General features: G+C 41.5%; 1 protein-coding gene and 1 pseudogene across 1 annotated transcript in view; one reads left to right on the forward strand and one right to left on the reverse strand.

Moving 5' to 3' along the window:
• Positions 1–4,423: 4,423 nt before the first annotated feature.
• Positions 4,424–20,892, reverse strand: part of Ube2g1 (ubiquitin conjugating enzyme E2 G1) — a 92,497-nt gene continuing 76,028 nt past the window's right edge. Inside the window, exons 3-6 of the mRNA XM_004672402.3 lie at positions 19,795–19,892; positions 8,196–8,374; positions 7,702–7,828; positions 4,424–7,319 (exon numbers count right to left, since the gene is read on the reverse strand). Of these exons, the coding sequence (XP_004672459.1) occupies positions 7,742–7,828; positions 8,196–8,374; positions 19,795–19,892 (364 nt within the window). The 3' untranslated portion in view covers positions 4,424–7,319; positions 7,702–7,741. The remainder of the gene's footprint in view (positions 7,320–7,701; positions 7,829–8,195; positions 8,375–19,794; positions 19,893–20,892) is intronic.
• Positions 9,827–11,027, forward strand: LOC105945042 (annotated as a pseudogene).

Raw genomic sequence — 20,892 nt, forward strand, 5'->3', positions numbered from 1 at the left:
AGTGGGTATCTATTTTGTGTAAGATGCTTATAGTCCACTCAATTGCAATGTTTGATGTGAGCCAGGCATGGTGGCTCACACCTTCAATCCCAGCACCCAGGAGGCAGAAGTAAGGGGATCACTGAATTCGAAGCCAGCCTGGGGCTAGAGTGAGTTCCAGGTCAGCCAAGCTAGAGTGACACCATACCTTCAAAACAAACAAACAAACAAAAAAAAAAAAGCAGGGCTGGAGAGATTGCTCAGTGGTTAAAGGCACTTCCTTGTAAAGTGTTATGGTCCTGGTTCAATTCCCCAGGACCTACATAAAGCCAGATGCACCAAGTGGTACACACATCTGGAGTTCCTTTGCAGTGGTAGGAGCCCCTTATGCACAAATTGTATTTCTGCTTTTTAAAAACTCCTCTTAGGGCTGGAGAGATGGCTTAGCAGTTAAGGGAGGCAGAGATAGAAGGATCGTGAGACACAGTGAATTCCAGGTCAGATGGTCAGCCTCAGCTAGACCTAACCTTGAAAAAATATCTCCTAGAAATAAAATGGCCTGGATATCCATGACCTCATAGTGCCTCACACTACCTACACAAGACCATCATAAGGAGAAAAAGACCATGACATCAAAATAAAAGAGGGACTGATTGAGATGGGGAGGGGATATGATGGAGAATGGAATTTCAAATGGGAAATTGGGGGGGGGTATATTACCATGGGATACTTTTTATAATCATGGAAAATGTTAATAAAGATTGAGAAAAATAAAGAAAAAATATCTCCTGACCTGGGCGTGGTGGAGCACGCCTTTAATCCCAGTACTCGGGAGGCAAAGGTAGGAGGATTACCGTGAGTTCGAGGCCACCCTGAGACTGCATAGTAAATTCCAGGTCAGCCTGGGCTAGAGTGAGACCCTACCTCGCAAACACTAGGAACTAGAACACTAGGGCTAGAGAGATGGCTTAGTGGTTAAGGTGTTTGTCTGCAAAGCCAAAGGATCCTGGTTTGACTCTCCAGGACCCATATAAGCCAGATGCACAAGCGGTGCATGTGTCTGGAGTTCGTCTGCAGTGGCTAGAGGATCTGGTGTGTCCCCCTTTATCTTTCTGCCTCTTTCTCTCTCTCAAATAAATAAATTAATTAAATATTTTTAAAAATACAGGGGGCTGGAGAGATGACTTAGTGGTTAAGGTGCTTGTCGGTGAAGCCTAAGGACTCAGGTTGGACTCTCCAAGTCCCACATAAGCCAGACACATAAGGTGATGCAAGCACACAGGTGGTACATGTCCACAAGGTGACACCCACATTTGGAGTTCAACTTCAGTGGCTGGAGGCTCTGGCATGCCAGTTCTCTTGCTCTTTTGCATAGGAAAAAAAAAAAAGGCCAGTCTGTTGGGCTTGCCTCAAAACAAAATACACTACTGGAGAGATGGCTTACTAGTCAAGGTGCTTGCCTGCAAAACCTAAGGACCCAGGTTCAATTCCCCAGTACCTATGTAAGCCAGATTATCAAAGTGGCACGTGTCTGGAGTTCATTTGCAGCAGCTAGAGGCCCCGAAATGCTCATATATACTCTCTCTCTCATTAAATAAATGTTTTTTTTAAAAAAATACAGAGGGTAAGATGGGGGGAATAAGAGGGAGAGACACAGCAATAGGGTAAAATGTTAGCAATGGGAGGGGTCTAAAGTAAGTTCACCGTACTCTTCTTTCAGCTCTTGAAATTTTCAAAGTGTGTGACGATTGTGGAGGAGGTGGCAGAAAGAATGTAAGAGCCAGAGGAAGGGTAGTACTCCTTACAACGTGCTCCCCACAGACACAAAATGGCCTGGATATCCATGACCTCACAGTGCCCGACACTACCTACACAAGACCATCATAATAGGAGGAAAAGATCATGACATCAAAATAAAAGAGACTGATTGAGATGAGGGGATATGATGGAGTTTCAAAGGGGAAAGTAGGGGGAGGGAGGATATTACCATGGGATATTTTTTATAATCATGGAAGTTGTTAAAAAAATTTTTTTTGAAAAGAAAAAAAAAATGAAAAAATATCTCCTGACCTGGGCATGGTGGAGCATGCCTTTAATCCCAGCACTCGGGAGGCAAAGGTAGGAGGACCACCGTGAGTTCGAGGCCACCCTGAGACTACATAGTGAATTCCAGGTCAGCCTGGGCTAGAGTGAGACCCTACCTTGAAAAGCAAAAAAAAAAAAAAAAAAAAATCTCCTCTTAGATACCAAATATATGAGCTGATAGATGGGAAGTCTCTGCACTTGAACATGGTTCATTTTAAATCAGTTATTTTGCTGTCAGATTAAAATGAATTTAATGTATAGTCATCTCAGGCAAAGAACATTAAATGCAGGAAGGAATACCTGCCTTATTGCTCAACAGCAAACTAGAGAGTTAGTGTGGTATCATGGCAGAGATGAATTGAAAATCCAATTAATTAGGTTTAAGTACAAGTCTCAACATGACTTTGTGTAACCCTAGAAAGGTTACTGTTGCTGAGTTCTCATTTCCTCACAAATAAAGGTGAATAGCACTTACTAAGAAAGGTCCTAGAACTGAATCCTGGCCAACTTGCTCTGTAGCATTGGTAAAGTTAATGTTTTTATTAATAGTTGATTATTATATGAATTGATACAGGATTTCACGTGGCCCATGCTGGACTCAGAATCACTATGTACTTGAGAATGGCCCTAACTCCTAATCTTCCCAATATGACTTCAAGTGCTGGGCTCACTGGAGTTTGTCACTAACCACATACCACCCAGTTCCCCCTGAGAAACTATTACTTTGGAGGATTCCCTCCAAGACTGACTAGATCCTTTATGAAGCAGAAATAGAAAACCTGACATAGAGAAGGTTCAATTAATAGGAAAGTTTCCAGTTCAGAATGTCATTGTGAACATTTAAGTGGTATTATGCCTTTCCCTCCCCTTCTTCTTGGCTCCGTTTTCTGTGAATGGTGGCAGGGATCAAACCCAGGACTTCAAACATGTTGGGCAACCTTCTGCCAGTGGATGATACCTTCAGCCCCATATTTCTAATGGACACTGTACAGGTGTAATGGGGAGTTGTTTCTTGTCTAGGGCTTTTTGGGTAGATGTATCTAATACACCTGCCTTTTGTGAAAGCCTTTTCCTTTTTCATTTCACTCAAGCTAATTCAATGTATTATGCCAACTTAAGCCAAAAAATTCTACACCTCAGCAGCCAACTACACACCTGAAACTGAGCAATCAAAGATAACATATCTGGGAAGCAATCTGCTATGCAGACTAAATCCTACTAGGCTTTGCAGTCCTCCAGAAAATGAAGTTTAAATTGGTGAGGTGGTTACTGCCTCCTGAAAGCCAAGAGTGTAGTAGAGTCAACCTCTTCATTTACACTTGAAGCAACATAAAACCTCTCTTGCCATATACCTGGAGATAATTATGTGTAAAACGGATGAAATTTAAAGACATTATGTAGTCCCTTCCATAGCCATTTTATTCAAAGTATTTATCAAGGAAATCAGAATCAGGAAGAACTTTCTGCTTGCTTTTAATTCAGCTCTAAGAGGTCTAGCCCAGTATTTTTGCCAGTTTTTAAAATATTTTTATTTTTATTTATTTGACAGAGAAAGAGGGAGGGAGAGAGAGAAAAAAATATATGGATGCACCAGGGCCTTAAGCCACTGTCAACGAACTCCAGATGCATGCTCCCCCTTGTGCATCTGGTTAACGTAGGTTCTGGTGAATCGAATCTGGATCTTTTAGCTTTGCAGGCAAACATGCTAAATGCTAAGCCATCCCTCCAGCCCTTTCAACTGTTTTCTTTTTATTTTTATTTTCCCCCAGTTTTTAAGAGTCCTGAACAGCCAGTGGCAATTTACATAAAGACAAACAACATCAACAACACAGCAAGTCGACATTAACACTAAATTTATATAAACTACAATTGTAAGGATTCAGGACAAGTGAGATGCTATGATTTTTAAAAGAAAGAAAGTGTGTTCAGTTTTGTCTCTTTTACCATTAACCCACTAAACATCATTCTGGGAAGATATTTGCACCAGTTCCCCAACTGCTTTAGAGGAGGGGAGGCGGTTTCTTCTAGTGCACATGAAGTCTGGGTTCCTCACAATTTAGCTGATCTTTAAGGTATAGACAGTTTAGACAAAAGACACAATCCCCAATTATATTCTATCACATTAAGCCTCTTAAGATACCATGCACAGAAACTGATGATGTTGATGCTTGGCCATATATTAGAAATTTAAAGAACATCAGGTTGGAAGTCAAGTTTATACCTCCAAGTGGCTTCTTTAAGTTTGGACAATACTTCATGCAAGGTTCCCCTGTGCATCAGTTGGTATCATGTGCTGTTTATATAGAAAGAGTATCACATTTGCTTGAAACCTTTGTCCTAAAACCAAAATAGCTCATGATAACAGCCTCTAAGTCATCATTTATTGATTTACAGAGCACCCATCACATGATAGAGGTGCTTTACAATACAGTGAACATCACAACAGAACTCACATAGTTAAATACAAAGTACAACAAATTACAGAACTGAAAACAAAACAAAAAACTGGAATGAAGCAACATTATGTTAATTTCAAAGATGTTGAGAAGTGGCAGTACAAAAAAAGGTAATCCCACCAGCTGGAGACCAGACAGGCAAAGATAAGCAGGCACTACAACCCAAGATGGGCAGAACTGTAGAGAGTGAAAGCATATAAATAAAATTTCACAACTGGGAATGAAGGCTGTTAAAGATGCCCTGACACCCAAGTAATAATCACAGAACTAGTGGAGTACCCTCACAAACACATTACCTGACAAGGAATCAACCTTACATGGGTTTTAAACTCGAGAGGCCAGAAAGCTATTGAAATTGTCCCAATACACACACAAATGAAAATCTAAAACCCTCTACAGGAACTTGGAATGAATTTAGAAAAAGTCAACAGTTCTATAACCTAAAGGATTATGTAGATGTTGATGGTTGGCACAAGTTAGAGGCAAAACTTTTCCTAAAGCAGAGAAGAATTGCCTCACAATCATGAGGCATTAGTGGGACAAAAGCCACCTGGTTTAGTGTCACCTGAGTGTGAGTTTTATTATCAAATGTAGAGGCATTTAACTTCACAGTGTCAGATGAGCACTGGGAAAGGCACAAATGACATCTCTGATGGAGGAAATGAAGAACTAACATCTAGACCTGTGTTTCAAGTGTAGCATGGTCAGGATACCATATAGAAGAGTGTGAGAAGAGGTACTCACCCCCACATGGTTACCCCAAAGTAACTGCATTAAAGTGGCACCTAAAAGTTCAGAAACAGCTGTCCCTGAGTTACAAGCTCATTTGTTTTAACTCAACAGATTGCTAGAATTACAGCATCAGGAGAGCAAAATTGCAACTCCACATTGCCAAAGCATCCACCATATGGACAATTTCTGATTTTTCTGATTTAAGAATGAAAATGATTGCATTCCAAGTCCCTTGTAAGAGAGCAGTTGCATTGTGGGACAATATTTATAATCTCTGGGGAAGAAAAGTCACAAAGTTCTAAGAAAAACTGACCTCCAACAAATTGAACCCAACAATTTTCAGAGTCACTACACACTCATGGGGTTTTATAATGTGTATGGGTTTTTATAATGCTTCCAAGCAAAAGAATATAGTATTTAGAAACATCACTATGACTATATCCTCAACCACCTCATCTCTGTTTAAGAAGGGACATGCAAGGGTGGTAAAGGTCTGGCTTTGAAGGAACCCTTTCTTTTCCAAACTCCAAAGAGCAGAGATGTCTCTTCAGAGTCTTTAAAATGCCATGCCCCAGCTGCTACCGCCATAAGTTCTATCCCTTACACACCAAACACTGTACTTCACGCTCAAACTCACAGCAAACAGAGGAACACAGGCCTATGTTTAACACTGTATATACTTGTTTTACAAGTTGCTGAAGGTGTTTTCAAAAACTGTATGACAAACATACTTATGCTCAAATATTAATCAAATCTAAGTGCGCTTATATGACAATCTTTATGTTGATTAGTAAAACATTTACCCCTGTAATGTTTTTGGATTCAAAGAATTAAGATAGAACCCAATGTTTACTGTCATTGCCATGTGATTTTCAAGTATTATGTTTATTTGCATAAGGAATCAACCTGAGATTCTTTTAAACTGCACTTCTCTGGCATTCAGTATTATAACTTTCATTCAATATAATAAGAGCCAACAACTTGACAATTATTGGAAAAAATTTATATTTTGGAAGAACTCACTACATAAGGTGACAGAATTCCAAAATCAAATTACATGAAAATATACATCACAACTTCTTTGTACAGTAAGTGAGGAAAGTCTGCAATAAAGAGGAAGCAAAGAAATCTGAAGGACTAAGAAGGGTGAGGGCAAACAGCATTTTAAATAGCAAACCCAGATGCAGAAAGCCTGTAGCTGTGCATGCTTAACTTATCCAACCTTAACATCAGGCAACTGAAGGGCATAAACAAAACCAAATTTGTATTTTGCATTGCTTGGAATAAAGTTCACTAAGTTGATCTTAGAACTGATTTCTTTAAGTTCTCAGGAAATAATGACTAGGTTCAAGAGCTCTCAACATCAAGAAAATGTTATTGCTACATCCAATCCAAGATGGGTGAACTAGAATACAAAAAGGACAAAGCACCTAGTGATGACCCCTTCCGAAGTCATCATGAAAAATCAAGTAGTTACTAAGTCTTTTAGTATTTAAACTAAATGATTTGAGAACTTCCTGGCAGACTGAGGAGAAAAAAGGGAAAAGGGAGTGTGTCAAAATAAAGAAGATACAAAAATTTAGTAAGTGGAAAGAGTTTAATGATGCCTCAATAGTTTAAAGAAAATTATATGAAACCTTTAATCCTAATTGGTTTTCACCTGACATGCTTTAAGGAGTCTTTTGAACTGATAAGAAACAATGAATAAAGAAAGAAACCTACTAAAATCTTTTAGAATTTACACGATTCTTATTCTACTACAAGAAAGCATTATTTGGTACAAGGTGTATTTGTGGATGTACATGAACAGTATATATATTATCCGGATCATGTTGTGCTATGTACAGGTCTTTACAATTCTTCCTGAAGGTTAAAACAGTTCATTAGAATTCAAAATGCGTAATCATCTGTAAGTTGGCACTTGTTAGGCTCTTGTCAGCATTGATAACTGGCATGTTTTATTGCAGCCCAGTTCCAGCCAGTGTTTGCCAACTTATTACAACAGAATGTCCAGCAATAGGTGGGTAGAGTGCAGGAAAAACAGTGCCATGTTTCTCAATTGGAGACCTACAACAAAACAAACAACATTATGTAAAGAATTTATAAATTACCAGAGAATTGATTAGGAATATTTATCTGGAATTTACTATGTGGTCTCCAAGTCATGGCAATTCTCCTACCACTGCTTCCCAAAGTGCTGGGATTAAAGGTGTGTGCCATGATGCCCAGCTCCATACAACCACTTTTAAACAGAATATCTACTCAAAAACAACTGGGTGCCACAAGAGAGAAAAACAGGTTATACTGTAGCCTTGACAGTCTGCAAACCATTGTTTACTACTAGTCGTGAGGACAAAATGAAGTCAAATAACAAAACAATATGGTTTTCAAAAATTAACAGAACCCTTCCAAAAAGACAAGAGTGGTATGATTTTTAAAATGAACTTACCCTGAAATAAGTGAAATTACTAGCTATTTCTGAAGAAATGTCACTCAAAAGCAGTCTCTTGGCTCTTTCTTACACAACGCGCAACTTTCCTTTTAAATTCACCATTTCTGTCTTCCCTCCATTCTTTCTGCAGATACAGAAGTAATACAAAATAATTTTGTACAAAATTCTAATACATGGGGCTGGAAAGACGGCTTAGCAGTTAAAGACGTGTTTGCTTGCAAGACCTGACATGTTAATAGCGGGGCATGACCACACATGCCTGTCACCCTGGTCCCGTAAGAAGCAGAGATGGGCGAATCACTAGGGCTTCTCTGGTCAGCCAGTCTGACCAAAAAAGAGGGCAACTCAGGGTTCAGTGAAAGACTCCATCCAAGGAAACATACAGATGAGTAGTAAGAGGAAAACACATGCCATTCTCCTTGGGCCTCCTCAAAGGTACACACAGGTGCATGCATCTGTATATATCTAAACATCATACCCAACCATCTTACCGCAGCATCAACATTAGCAGGTGAGTCTCCATTAGGGTCTGCCAGCATAGAAATGACACTAATCATGATGGTTTCCACAGTATGGATAGGCAGCCAACGTTCCTCTGGCTTCTCATAACCATATTTGTCTTCCCCAGGCTCATGAAGAATAGAAATGCAAACATCACCATTTTTATCAACTGTAAAAATTAGAGAATGTTAGTGTACCACTTATTTGGTTAAACATAAAATATTAATTACAAATATGATCTTGATTCACACAGTACATGCATAAAACACCTGTAAGTTTCCAAAATGGATTCTCACTTTTTAGGAATGCTATTTCACCAAATGCACAGGAGCAACAACACAAACTCAATAGAAATGTAAGCTATCTTTTACATTTATGCAAAATTAAAAATATCTACGGGGCTGGAGCAATAGCTTAGCAGTTAAGGCACTTGCCTACAAAACACAAGGACCCAGGTTCAATGCCCCAGTACCCACATAAGCCATATGCACATGGTGGCACATGTGTCTGAAGTTCATCTGCAGTGACCAGAAGCCCTAGAATACCATTTTCTAACTCTCAAGTAAATAAATAAATAAATAGTATTTAAAAAATATATATATCTAGGGCTGGAAAGATGGCTTAGTGGTTAAGGCACTTGCCTGTGAAGCCTAAGGACCTAATTCCCCAATACCTAAGTAATCCAGATACACAAGGTGGTTCATGCATCTGGAGTTTGTTTGCAGTGGCTAGAGGTTCTGGCATGCCCATTCTCTCCCTCTGCCTCTTTCTGTCCCTCTCTCTAAAATAAATTAATTAAATTAAAAATAAAAAAAAGGGCTGGAGAGATGGCTTAGCGGTTAAGCGCTTGCCTGTGAAGCCTAAGGACCCCGGTTCGAGGCTCGGTTCCCCAGATCCCACGTTAGCCAGATGCACAAGGGGTCACATACATCTGGAGTTCGTTTGCAGAGGCTGGAAGCCCTGGCACGCCCATTCTCTCTCTCCCTCTGTCTGTCGCTCTCAAATAAATAAAATTAAAAAAAAAAAATTTTTAAAAAATTTAACATGTCCATGGTGCTAAGCATTTACATGTAGTAAACACAATGTAACTGAATAAATGTCCTATCTGTTCTTCACTTACACAAAGTATGACATAAAATAAGAAATTTATATATGGATTTATATGGAATGGTTTCCTAGTTTCATCACTAATATTTTTGGAACCATGCCCTTGCTATGTAGCCAAGGCTAACCTCAAACTTGAGGTCCTCCTGCCTCTACTTCCTAGTACTAAGAAACATTCCTGTTTCATATCAATTATTAAACTGTGAAAAATTTTATGAAGAAAAGGAAACTAAGGGCTGGGAAGATGAATCAGTGGTTAAAGGCACTGGCTTGCAAAGCATACCAGCTTGAGTTTGATTGCCCAAGCACTCAAAGCCAGATGCACAAAGTAGCACAAGCATTTGGAGTTCTTTGTGACAGCAAGAGACCCTGGCGCACCCATACAAACACACTCACTCACTCTTTCAAATAAAAAATATATATACATTTTTTAGAGTTAGACCCTTGGTGCTGCTATGGGAGCAGCCAGCTGAGCTCAGTGCCCGAGCCATCGTGCCCCCATCAGCAGGTGCCTGTGATGAAGCACCGAGGTTATGCTCTCAACCACAGCTACAGGCACCAGGTGAGCAGAAGTGAGCCATGGTGCCTCCTTCAGCAGGTGCCTGTGATGAAGCACCGAGGTTATGCTCTCAACCACAGCCACAGGCACCAGGTGAGCAGAAGTGAAGAACAAATGTGGAGCTGAGTTTCACCAGTTTTTGCTGAAAAGATCAAAACCTGTAAAATTTGAGTTTTATGAATAATTGTAGCATGTCCACCAGATTCCCAGTGTTGATGTTTTGGTGGGCTATGCAGACATCCATGGAGACCTACTACCCATAAATAACATCAATAATTAAAAAGGTGGTTTTCAAAGCCAACCCACTACTTAAGATTTTTATACAAAAGAAGGAAGAAGCCGACTATAGTCCCTTTGGTACAGACACACTAATAAAGAACGTTTTAAGCAATGTTATGCTCAGACCACCAGAGGAAAAAGCCTCACACTGTCGTCAGCATGTCCCAAGATTTTAGGCCTATGTCTTCCATCATAGATGTGGATATTCTTCCCAAAACCCACCGCAGAGTTCATCTGTACAAGTATGGCACCAAGAAGCACCTGAGGTTCTACATCCAGGACAGCTCCAGTGTCAGGGTGACTCCACATGGCTTGGAGAAAGTCTCAGGGATCTTTATATCCAGGCTTGTCCCAGGAGGTTTGTTTCAAAGCACAAGGCTGCTAACTGTTAATGATGAGGTTTTAGAAGTGAATGGCATAGAAGTTTCTGGAAGAGTCTGGATCAAATAAGTAACAGACATGATGATTGCCAATAGCCACAACTTCATCATCATAGTGAGGCCAGCCAACCAAAAAACAATGTTCTTAAGGAAAAGTCAGAATTCGGGAAGCTCCAGCCAGTCTGCTAAGAGCAGCTTTGTGAGTTACCTGCAGTAGTCGGAACCAAGCTTTGAGCCAGAAGTCCAAGACAGTGATGAAGACAGCATCATTATTGATGGCAGTGGGGTGCCACAGCAGATACCCAAAGCTGTGCTTGATGCTCAGAGCACGAAGTTCTTCCTTGACACAGATGGAATTCAGCTTTGAGTCTGGACAGAATAGTTTTCTCTTCTCTGCTGAGGGAAGCCCCACTCCTGTGGCTGACAGCACCAGCAAGAAGTTTAAAAGGTGTGCTCCAGAACAAAAGCTCTTAGAAGACAGGACTATGATCACTCTGTGAACTGTGTGCTGATGTTTCCTGAGTGACAGGGTGCCATGGAGACCTGAACATTGTACTCATAATTAAAGCTATACACCTCTGACCCAGAGCTGGGAGGAAGAATGAAAAAGGTCATCGCGCTGACATGTTGCTGAAGCATGGGAAGCAGCTCAGAGTGTATGTCCATATGCAGGAGGGTCTCTCTTCAGAGTGATGTTCGTGTGCAGAAGGGCCTGTGCTACCTTTTTCTGTAGAGAGCTGGTTGTCAGGTCCATCCCCATGCTGTCATTTGTTTTGGAAGTGGTTTCATATTAACCTGATATGCAAAGCCTGGTTCGATTTGGTTTTCACTATTATTTTGAATTTTAAAAAAGAAAATCTAATTATTTAAGAGAGAAAGAGGAGGAGGCAGATAGAGAATGGGTGCACCAGGGCTTCCAGGCGCTGCAAACAAACTCAAGACTCATGTACTCTCTTATAAATCTGGCTTACATGGGTACTGGGAAATGGATTCTGGGTCCTTATGATTCATAGGCAAGCATCTTAACCCTAAATCATCTCTCCAACCTCCTATTTTTAATTTTTGATGGGAAGTCCAATACTTTTGGCAGGCTGGACCTCAGCTTTAGCTTCCCAAGACAGTTGTTTCAACTTTTTTAAATGTGTCCTTGGGGCTGGACAGATGTCTTAGCAGTTAAGGTTGCCTGCGAAGCTTAAGGACACAGGTTTGATTCCCCAGTCCCCACATAAGACAGATGTGGGGGTGCAAGTGTCTGGAGTTTGTTTGCACTGCCAGGAGACCCTGGTATGCCCATTCTCTCTCCCTGTTGACCCCACAAATAAACAAATAATTTTTTTAATGTACCTGTTAATTGAGACAGATTGTTTGCTCAAATGCAGTGGTTCTAGGTTTTTTTGTTTTGTTTTGTTTTGTTTTTCTAAGTAGGGTCTTGCTAGCCCAGACTGAACTGGAATTCACTGTGTAGTCTCAGGGTGGCCTCAAACTTGCAGCAATCACCCTAACTCTGTCATCCCAGTGCTGGGATTAAAGGCATGGGCCACTAGGTGCAGCTGGTTTTAGTTTTTGCATTTTTTCTTTTCTCAATTCTAAAAACAAAACCAGTTGTCTGTACTTCCTGTTACCCATCCCTGAGTGGTCCACTGTTGCTGAGGTAAGATACTGTGACAGTAGCTCCCATGAATTTTGTGACATGTTCTTGTCCAATGCACTGGAAATCATTCCTTTGCTGCTTGTGTGCGCACGCGCGTGTGTATGTGTGTGGGGGGTGTGTACGCACGTGCTGCCAACTCAATGTGAGGAGCCTTGAGAGAGAAAGAGAGACAATGGATGTGACAGGGATGCTAGCCTCTGCAAAGGAACTCCAGACACATGAACCACCTTGTGCCATCTGGCTTACATGGGTTCTGGGAAAATTTAACCTAGGTCCGTTGGTTTCAAAGGCAAATGCCTTAATCATTAAGCCACCTCTCCAGCCCTGTCCACATTCTTCCATACACCACTACCTCTTTTTTAAAAAAATATATTTTATGTATTTATTTGAAAGAAAGAGGCAGAGAGGAAGAGAGGGAGAGAATGGGTGTGCCAGGACCTCCAGCCACTGCAAACAAACTCCAGTTGCATGTGCCCCCTTGTGCATCTGGGTAATGTGGGTCCTGGAGAATCGAACTGGGATCCTTTGGTTTGTAGGCAAACGCCTTAACCACTAAGCCATCTCTCCATCTTTTCCTCTTTTTTTGTGGGGGGGGGGTCTCAGATAGGGTCTCACTGTGGCTCAGGCTGATCCAGAATTCACTATGTAGTCTCAAGGTGGCCTCGAACTCACGGCAATCCTTCTACCTTTGCCTCCCTAGTGCTGGACTAAATGCATGCGCCAACACACCCAGCAAGACTACTTTTCTCTAAATCCATTTCAAATTCAAGTCACAATAGTCACATGAGTAGGAAATTATCCTCACATTTAGGAGATACATATTGACATGACTGTATCTTTGAAGCAGTTTGTGATAAATATGTATTAGGATCCAAGCAATTTAATGGGGAAATGGCTTAGTGGTTAAGGCGTTTTCCTGCAAAGCCTAAGGACCTGGGTTAGATTCCCCAGGACCCACGTAAACCAGATACACAAGAGGGGTATTATGTGTATAGAGTTTATTTGCAGTGGCTGGAGGCCCTGGTGTGCCCATTCTCTCTGTCTGCCTCTTCCCCTCTCTTTCTCTCTGTTGCAAGTAATTATTTTTTTAAAAAAAACTATATAAACAGCCAGGCATAGTAGCACATACCTTTAAAACCAGCACTTGGGAGGCAGATACAGGAGGATCACTGTGAGTTCAAGACCACCCTGAAACTATATGTTAATTCCAGGTCAGCCTGGACTAGAGCGAGACCCCTACCTTGGAAAAACCAAAATATAAAAGTTTTAAAAAAACAGGGGGGTGATGAAGAGATGACTCATTTGATAAAGCACTTGCTGCTCAAGCCTGAGTGCCTGGGGTTACCTGGAAGGCTTCAAGTGCAATGGGAGGCAGAAACAATAATTTATAGGAAGCTTATGATATCCTGGAGAACACAACAATGAACAATGAGGACTAACCTACATCCAAAAGTTGTCCTCTGACCTCCACATGTGCAATGTGATACACAAGCACTCACAAAAATGAGTACACACTCATACATGAACACATCACCCATATAGGACTGGAGGCCCTGGCATGCCAACTATCTCTCTTTCCCTTGCAAATAGATGGATGGATGGATAAATGAATGGATGGATGGATGAATGAATGAAAGATTTATTTGGGCTAGAGAGATGGCTTAATGGTTAAAGCACTTGCCGAGAATCATAAGGACCTACTGTCAATTACCCAATACCCACATAAGCCAGCTGCACAATGTGGTGCATGCATCTGGAGTTTTTCTGCAATGGATAGAGGCCCTAGTGTGCCCAATCTCTCCCTGTCTCTGATTCTGTCTCCCCTGTCTGTCTGTATGTTTACAAATAAATAAAAATTTTAAAAAGTAGCTGAGGGCTGGAGAAATAACCTAGCAGTTAAGGTGCTTACCTGCAAAGACAAACTACCCAGGTTCAATTCCCAAGGACCCATGAAAGCCAGATACACAAGATAGTGCATGTGTCTGGAGTTTGTTTGCAGTGGCTAAAGACCCTGGCGCACCCATTCTCTCTCTGTGTCTAGCCCCCCATCTCAAAGAAAGAGAGAGAGTGAAAGAGAGAGAATGAATAGCAGTGCTAGGGCCTCCAGCCACTGAAAACAAACTCCAGACACGTGTGCCCTCTTGTGCATCTGGCTAACCTGGGTCCTTTTGGCTTTGCAGGCAAATGCCTTAACCACTAAACCATCCCTCCAGCCCAATAATTTTTTTTTTTAAGTAGCCGACCATTGGGACATACCTTAAGGGAAAAAAAAAAACAAAACTGCACTTGGAACCAGGTGTGGTGATGCACACTTTTAATCCCAGCACTCTGGAGGCAGAGAGAGGAGAATCACACCTGGGCTGGAGAGATGGCTTAGCAATTAAGGCATTTGCCTGCAAAGCCACAAGCTTCAAGTTTGAATCCCCAGGACACAGGTAAGCCAAATGCACAAGATGGCGCAAACATATGGAGTTAGTTTACAGCAGCTGAAGCCTGGCTTGCCCATTCTCATTCTCTCCTACCCCTGCCACCTTTCTCTCTCTCTCTCAAAAAATGATCGAGAATAGAAGTATTTAAAAAAAAAAAAAACTCAAAAAGACATTTGAAGAAAAAAGAAGAGGATACTTTTCTAGACAATGGTGCAAGATTGTCACTAGAAAATTTTCACTACCAGAGATGGGGATACCTTCCAGTGAGTTGTTGGCCAGGGAGGTCCCTGATAGCCCCAAAACATTACAGGCCATTGCCAAGACTCTGAGGTTTCCCACCAGGAATAGATATTAAAACACTAAGACTGAAGATTCCACATCCTTGGGCCTCAAGGTCACTGAGAAATCAAGCTGAAACTGAGCTGAAAACCTCTTCCCTGTAGACCAGCTGACAGAAAGCTGGAAAAAGTTACACTGCATGCAGCCCTATGGGAGAGAAAGAAGTCATCAGTGGAGATAAACAACAGTGAACACTTTAAGTTTGGCCAAACAGGCCAAATGAGCCAACAGGTGCAATAATGGCATGTGGGGGAAACCAACCACTCTCTAATTGGACTAGAGGCCCCTTCACAGGAGCCTGATATTAAAAACCTATGATGGGGGAAATAATGAGCTCTAGGAGTATAACACCTGCTCTTGTCTGGCTAAATGCATATATTATGCTCACCAAACTGCCCTGTAAGCGCTTCCCTTAATGTTCATATCCATATATTAATGCTTCTCTCACTTTTGAGTTAGAGAAGCTTCTCTTTCAGATGGCGGTGACCTCTGGGATGACTCAAATGGCACCATGGCACTGAGAAAAAACAACAGAGGAGTGTCAAGCACTGAAACATCTCTATCACACCCTCCAAGGCTAAGGGTCCAGTGAGGAAGAGGTGGCTGACAGAATCTAAGAGTCAAACGAAGGGTAGGAGTGCTTACAATGTACTTTTACAGACACAAAAATGGCCTGGATATCCACAACCTCACAGTGCCTGATACTACCTACACAAGACCATCAATACTAGGAGGAAAAAATGATGACATCAAAATAAAAAAAGAGACTGATTGAGAGGGAGAAGGAGTATGATAGAGGGTGGAGTTTTAAGGGGGAAAGTGGGGGGAGGCAGGGAATTACCATTGGTTATTGTCTATAATTATGGAAGTTGTCAATAAAATAAAATAAAAAGTCCCAAAGAAACTTTTGGAGATGTTGGTCTGTTCTTGATTGTGCACCAATACAGGTATGTTCATTGTGTGCACAGTCATCAAAATAAAAGAGGGACTGAGAGTGGGAGGGGACATGATGGAGGGTGAATTTTTGAAGGGAAAGTGGGGGAGGGAATTATCATGGTTTATTGTCTATAATTGTAGAAGTTGTCAAAAAAGGTGTAAGGAGCTGGGCGTGGTGGCGCACGCCTTTAATCCCAGCACTCGGGAGGCAGAGGTAGGAGGATTGCCATGAGTTCAAGGCCACCCTGAGACTACAGAGTTAATTCCAGGTCAGCCTGGACCAGAGTGAGACCCTACCTCGAGAGGAAAAAAAAAAAAAAAAAAAAAAAGGTGTAAGGGCTGGAAAGATGGCTTAACGGTTAAGGCGCTTGGCTATGAAGCCTAAGAACCAAGGCTTATGACTAGAGGCCCTGGTGTGCCCATTCTCAATCTCTCTCTGTCTCTCTCATAAATAAAATATTTTTTCAAAGAAATTTAGCCAGGTGTGGTGTTGCACACCTTTAACCCCAGCACTTGGGAGGCACAGGTAGGAGGATCGCCATGAGTTCGAAGGCTCATAGTGAATTCCAGGTGAGCCTGAGCTAAAGTAAGACCATACCTCAGGAAAAAAAAGAGGAGGAGGAAGAGGAGAAAGAAGAAGAAATGAAACTAGGAGTGGTGGTGCACGCAACTTTAATCCCAGTACTTAGGAGGCAGAGTTAGGAGGCTCTCCATGAGTTCAAGGCCACCCTGAGACTATATTGGGAATTCCAGGTCAGCCTGGGCTATAGCGAGACTCTACCTCGAAAAAACAAAACCAAACAAACAACAAAAAAATAGAAATAAAGTATGCAACTAGTACATTTACGAAGTACCACAGTCAATTTCATAATATTTTCAAGATCCCAAAAAGAAACATGTTTACTGATAATCATTCCTTACCCTCTCCCCCGAAAACATGTCTTATAGCCATGTGAATACAATCACGGGTTTAGGGAGATGATTCAGCAGTTAAAGGTGCTTGCTTGCAAAGCCTGTTGACCAGGGTTCAATTCTCTATATACACAAGTGATACTTGTGTCTGGAGTTCATTTTTGTGGCAGGAGGCCCTGTCGCCCCTATATCCACCTAATCACTCTCTCTCCCTTTGCTCCCTCTTTCTCTCTCTCAAATAAATGCTTTTGTAAAAATATTTTTAAATTTTATTTATTTATTTGAGAGAGAAACAGGCAGGGGAGGGGAAAGAGAATGACAATGTGCACACCAGGGCCTCCAGCCACTGCAAACAAACTCCAAATGCATCCGCCCCCTTATGCATCTGGCTTACGTGGGTCCTGGAGAATTGAACCAGGATCCTTTGGCTTTGCAGACAAACACCTTAACCGCTAAGCATCTCTCCAGCCCCCCTCTTTTTTTTGGTTTCTTGAGGTAGGGTCTTGCTCTAGCCCAGACTTACCTGGAATTCACTATGTAGTCTCAGGGTGGCTTTGAACTCATGGCAATCCTCCTACCTCTGCCTCTCAAGTACTGTGATTAAAGACATGTGCCACCATGACCAGCTCTAACCCTCTTTTTAAAAATACTTTTTAAAATACATGTAATAATTAGGCTGAGAGATGCTTCAGTGGTTAAGGCACTTGTCTGCAAAGTCTAAAGAAGGGTAGGACTCCTTATAACATGCTCCTCCTGAAACAAAATGGCCTGGATATCTATGACCTCAAAGTGCCTGATAGTACCTACACAAGACCATCATAATAGGAGGAAGAGATGATGACATCAAAATAAGAGAGACTGATTAAGAGGAGGAAGGGATATGATGGAGAGTGGAGTTTCAAAGAGGAAAGTGGGGGGAGGGAGGATAGTACCATGGGTTATTGTCATGGGTTATTGTATCTACAGTTATGGAAGTTGTCAATAAAAATAAATTAATTAAAGCCAGGCATGGTGTCATATGCCTTTAATCCTGGCCCTCAGGGGACAGAAGTAGGAGGATGAGTTTGAGGCCACTCTGAGGCTACATAGTGAATTCCAGGTCAGCCTGAGCTAGAGTGAAACCCTACCTCAAAAAGACAATCAATCAATAAATGTCGTTAATTATTTTAAAAAATTAGTGCTGGAGAGATGGTTAGTGGTTAAGGCACTTGCTATGAAGTTAAGAGGGCAAAAGGTGAGGCTCAATACGGAAAATTTCAAAGCCAGAGGGGTGGTCCACATCTTTAATCCCAGCATTCCGGAGGCAGAGGTAGGAGGAGGACCACTGCAAGTTCACGGCCAGCCTGAGACTACATAGTGAATTACAAGTCAGCCTGGGGTAGAGTGAGATCCTACCTCGAAGGGAAAAAAAAAGGCTAATGAAGATCACAGGCCTGTAGTTAGTGAGAGCACCAACATGGTAGATCTAGAGTGTAAGAAAAATATTTCCACAGCGGATTCAGAGACCAGGGAAAATCATGCATGTAAGCTAAGTAAGAAGTTACTCCAAACTTTAAAGCAGAGACAAGCATCAAGAAACTGTGTTATGCTCTCTATACTCACCCAGCCAGGTCGGGTGAGGGTAGACTCACATGTATCCAAGCAGAGATGAGAGGGAGGGAATCCACAGAGAGCCACAAAGAGGGGAAGCACGATCTCTCTTTTCGATATGTGTATGTGCATGTTCATTTATATGAGTGTGGGCATGCAAGTTATAATAGATGTAGAGATCAAAGGACAACTTTTCAGGGATCAGTCACTGCTTCTAATGTGTTTGAAGCAGGGTCTCTTGTTCATCTTGGTATTTATAAGCTTTGCCTTCTTTCTCTTTGTGGGTGTGGGAATTATAGACACTGTCCAATGATCAGCTTTTTTTTTAATGGGGATCTGAACTCATGCACTCACACAGTTGTATAAAACTATGCTTTACATGAAGTCATATCCCCTAGCCCAAGACCCTATCATTAAACAGAACAAGCCAGACATGGTGGTGGCTCATACCTGTAATCTTGGCATGTGAAAGGCTGAAGCAGGAATCTCACCACAACCAAGTTCAATTAGGGCTACATCATGATTTCCAGGCCAACCTGGGCTAACCTGTATCAAACCATATCCCTCTACCTCCACCAAAAAAGTGCTAAAAACTAATTAATGTTTTTTAAACTTTCCATTCGATCATGTTGTTACCTTTCTTTTAAAGAATCTAGTACAGGGAAAAATATATGAATTCTGAAAATTCCAGAGCAATGCAATTTCACTGAGAATTACATTTACATCTTTTGTCTTCTTTTTATGCATATCACACACAAGCATGTATGCAAAAAACATTGATTGATATTCTATAAATAAAACAGCCTGGAATGGTGGCACATGCCTTTAATCCTTGCACTCAGGAGGCAGAGGTAGGAGGATCACTATGAGTTTGAGGCCACTCTGAGACCACATAATGAATTCCAGGACATCCTGGGCTAGAGCAAGACACTGCTTCAAAAAACAAAACACAAAAAGCTTAGAAATAAGACATACTTTCTGCATGTCTTTTTTTAATGTTTTATTTATTTATTTGAGATTAAAAAGAGGCAGAGAGAAGGAAAGACAGAATGGGAACGCCAGGGCATTCAGCCATTGTAAACAAACTCCAGATACTTGTGCATCTGGCTTACACTGGTCCTGGGGAAATCGAACCTGGGTCCTTTGGTTTGCAGGCAAGTGCCTTAACTGCTAAGCCATCTCTCCAGCCCATTAGTCTATTTTTCCCCCAACGTAGGGTCTTGCTTTAAACCAGGCTGACCTGGATTCACTATGTAGTCTCAGGTGGCCTCAAACTCATGGTTTCCTACCTCTCTGCTGGTATTAAAAGGGTACACCACCACACTCAGCCTAGAATTACATCTTTCTTACAGAATTGAAATCTTTAGTGACAAGCCATCATATTCGTAAAAGTAAAACAAAGTAACTTACCATTTGGGTGCCAGATTTCTGTAATGAATTTCATTTTAGGAGGACGGAGGGGATAATCTTTTGGGAAAGTGAGATGAGCTTTAAAAACACCGCCTTCACTGAAGGGAAAAAAAAAAAAAAACAGTTCTCACCTGTAAGTTCCTGTTAATAAGTACACAATCATAACTAAGACAAACAGAAAGCAAGGGTGGAGAAACAACAGTAAAAATAAAGCCTTCTCTCATAAATAAGATTCAAAAGGGGGGCTGAAGAGATGTCTCAGCAGTTAAGGCGCTTGTCTGCAGATCCTAACAACCTGAGTTCAATTCCCCGATACCCACATAAGGCCAGATACACAAAGTGGTGCATGCATCTGGAGTCCATTTACAGCATTAGGAAGACCCTTTAAATGGCCTTTCTCTTTATCACTCATAAACAAATAAAATTTTAAAAATAAATAAGGCTAATAATATAAACTATCATAATTACTACTTTATTAAACTCTCAAGAGGGTAGCATAAAGATAAAAGTAGCAGCTTATTTAAAAACTAAAGGGGTGGGCTGGAGAGATGGCTTAGCGGTTAAGTGCTTGCCTGTGAAACCTAAAGACCCTGGTTCGAGGCTCAGTTCCCCAGGTCCCACGTTAGCCAGATGCACAAGGGGGCGCACGCGTCTGGAGTTCGTTTGCAGAGGCTGGAGGCCCTGGTGCGTCCATTCTCTCTCCCTCTATCTGTCTTTCTCTCTACGTCTGTCACTCTCAAATAAATAAATAAAAAAATTAAAAAAAAAAAAAAAACTAAAGGAGGGTTGGAGAGATGGCTTAGTGGTTAGGTGCTTGCCTGTGAAGACTAAGGACCTTGGTTAGAGGCTCGATTCCCCAGGACTCAACATAAACCAGCTACACAAGGTGATGCATGAATCTGGAGTTTGTTTGCAGTGGCTGGAGGCCCTGGCATGCCCATTCTCTCTCTCTCTATCTGCCTCTTTCTCTCTGTGTCTGTCTGTTGTTCTCAAATAACTAAATATAAAAAAGAAAAAGAAAAAGAAAAAGAAACTAAAGGGGCCAGGCATGGTGGTGCATGCCTTTAATCCCAGCACTCAGGAAGCAGAGGTAGAAGG

This window comes from Jaculus jaculus, chromosome 9, assembly GCF_020740685.1.
Source record: "Jaculus jaculus isolate mJacJac1 chromosome 9, mJacJac1.mat.Y.cur, whole genome shotgun sequence".
Taxonomy (NCBI): domain Eukaryota; kingdom Metazoa; phylum Chordata; class Mammalia; order Rodentia; family Dipodidae; genus Jaculus; species Jaculus jaculus.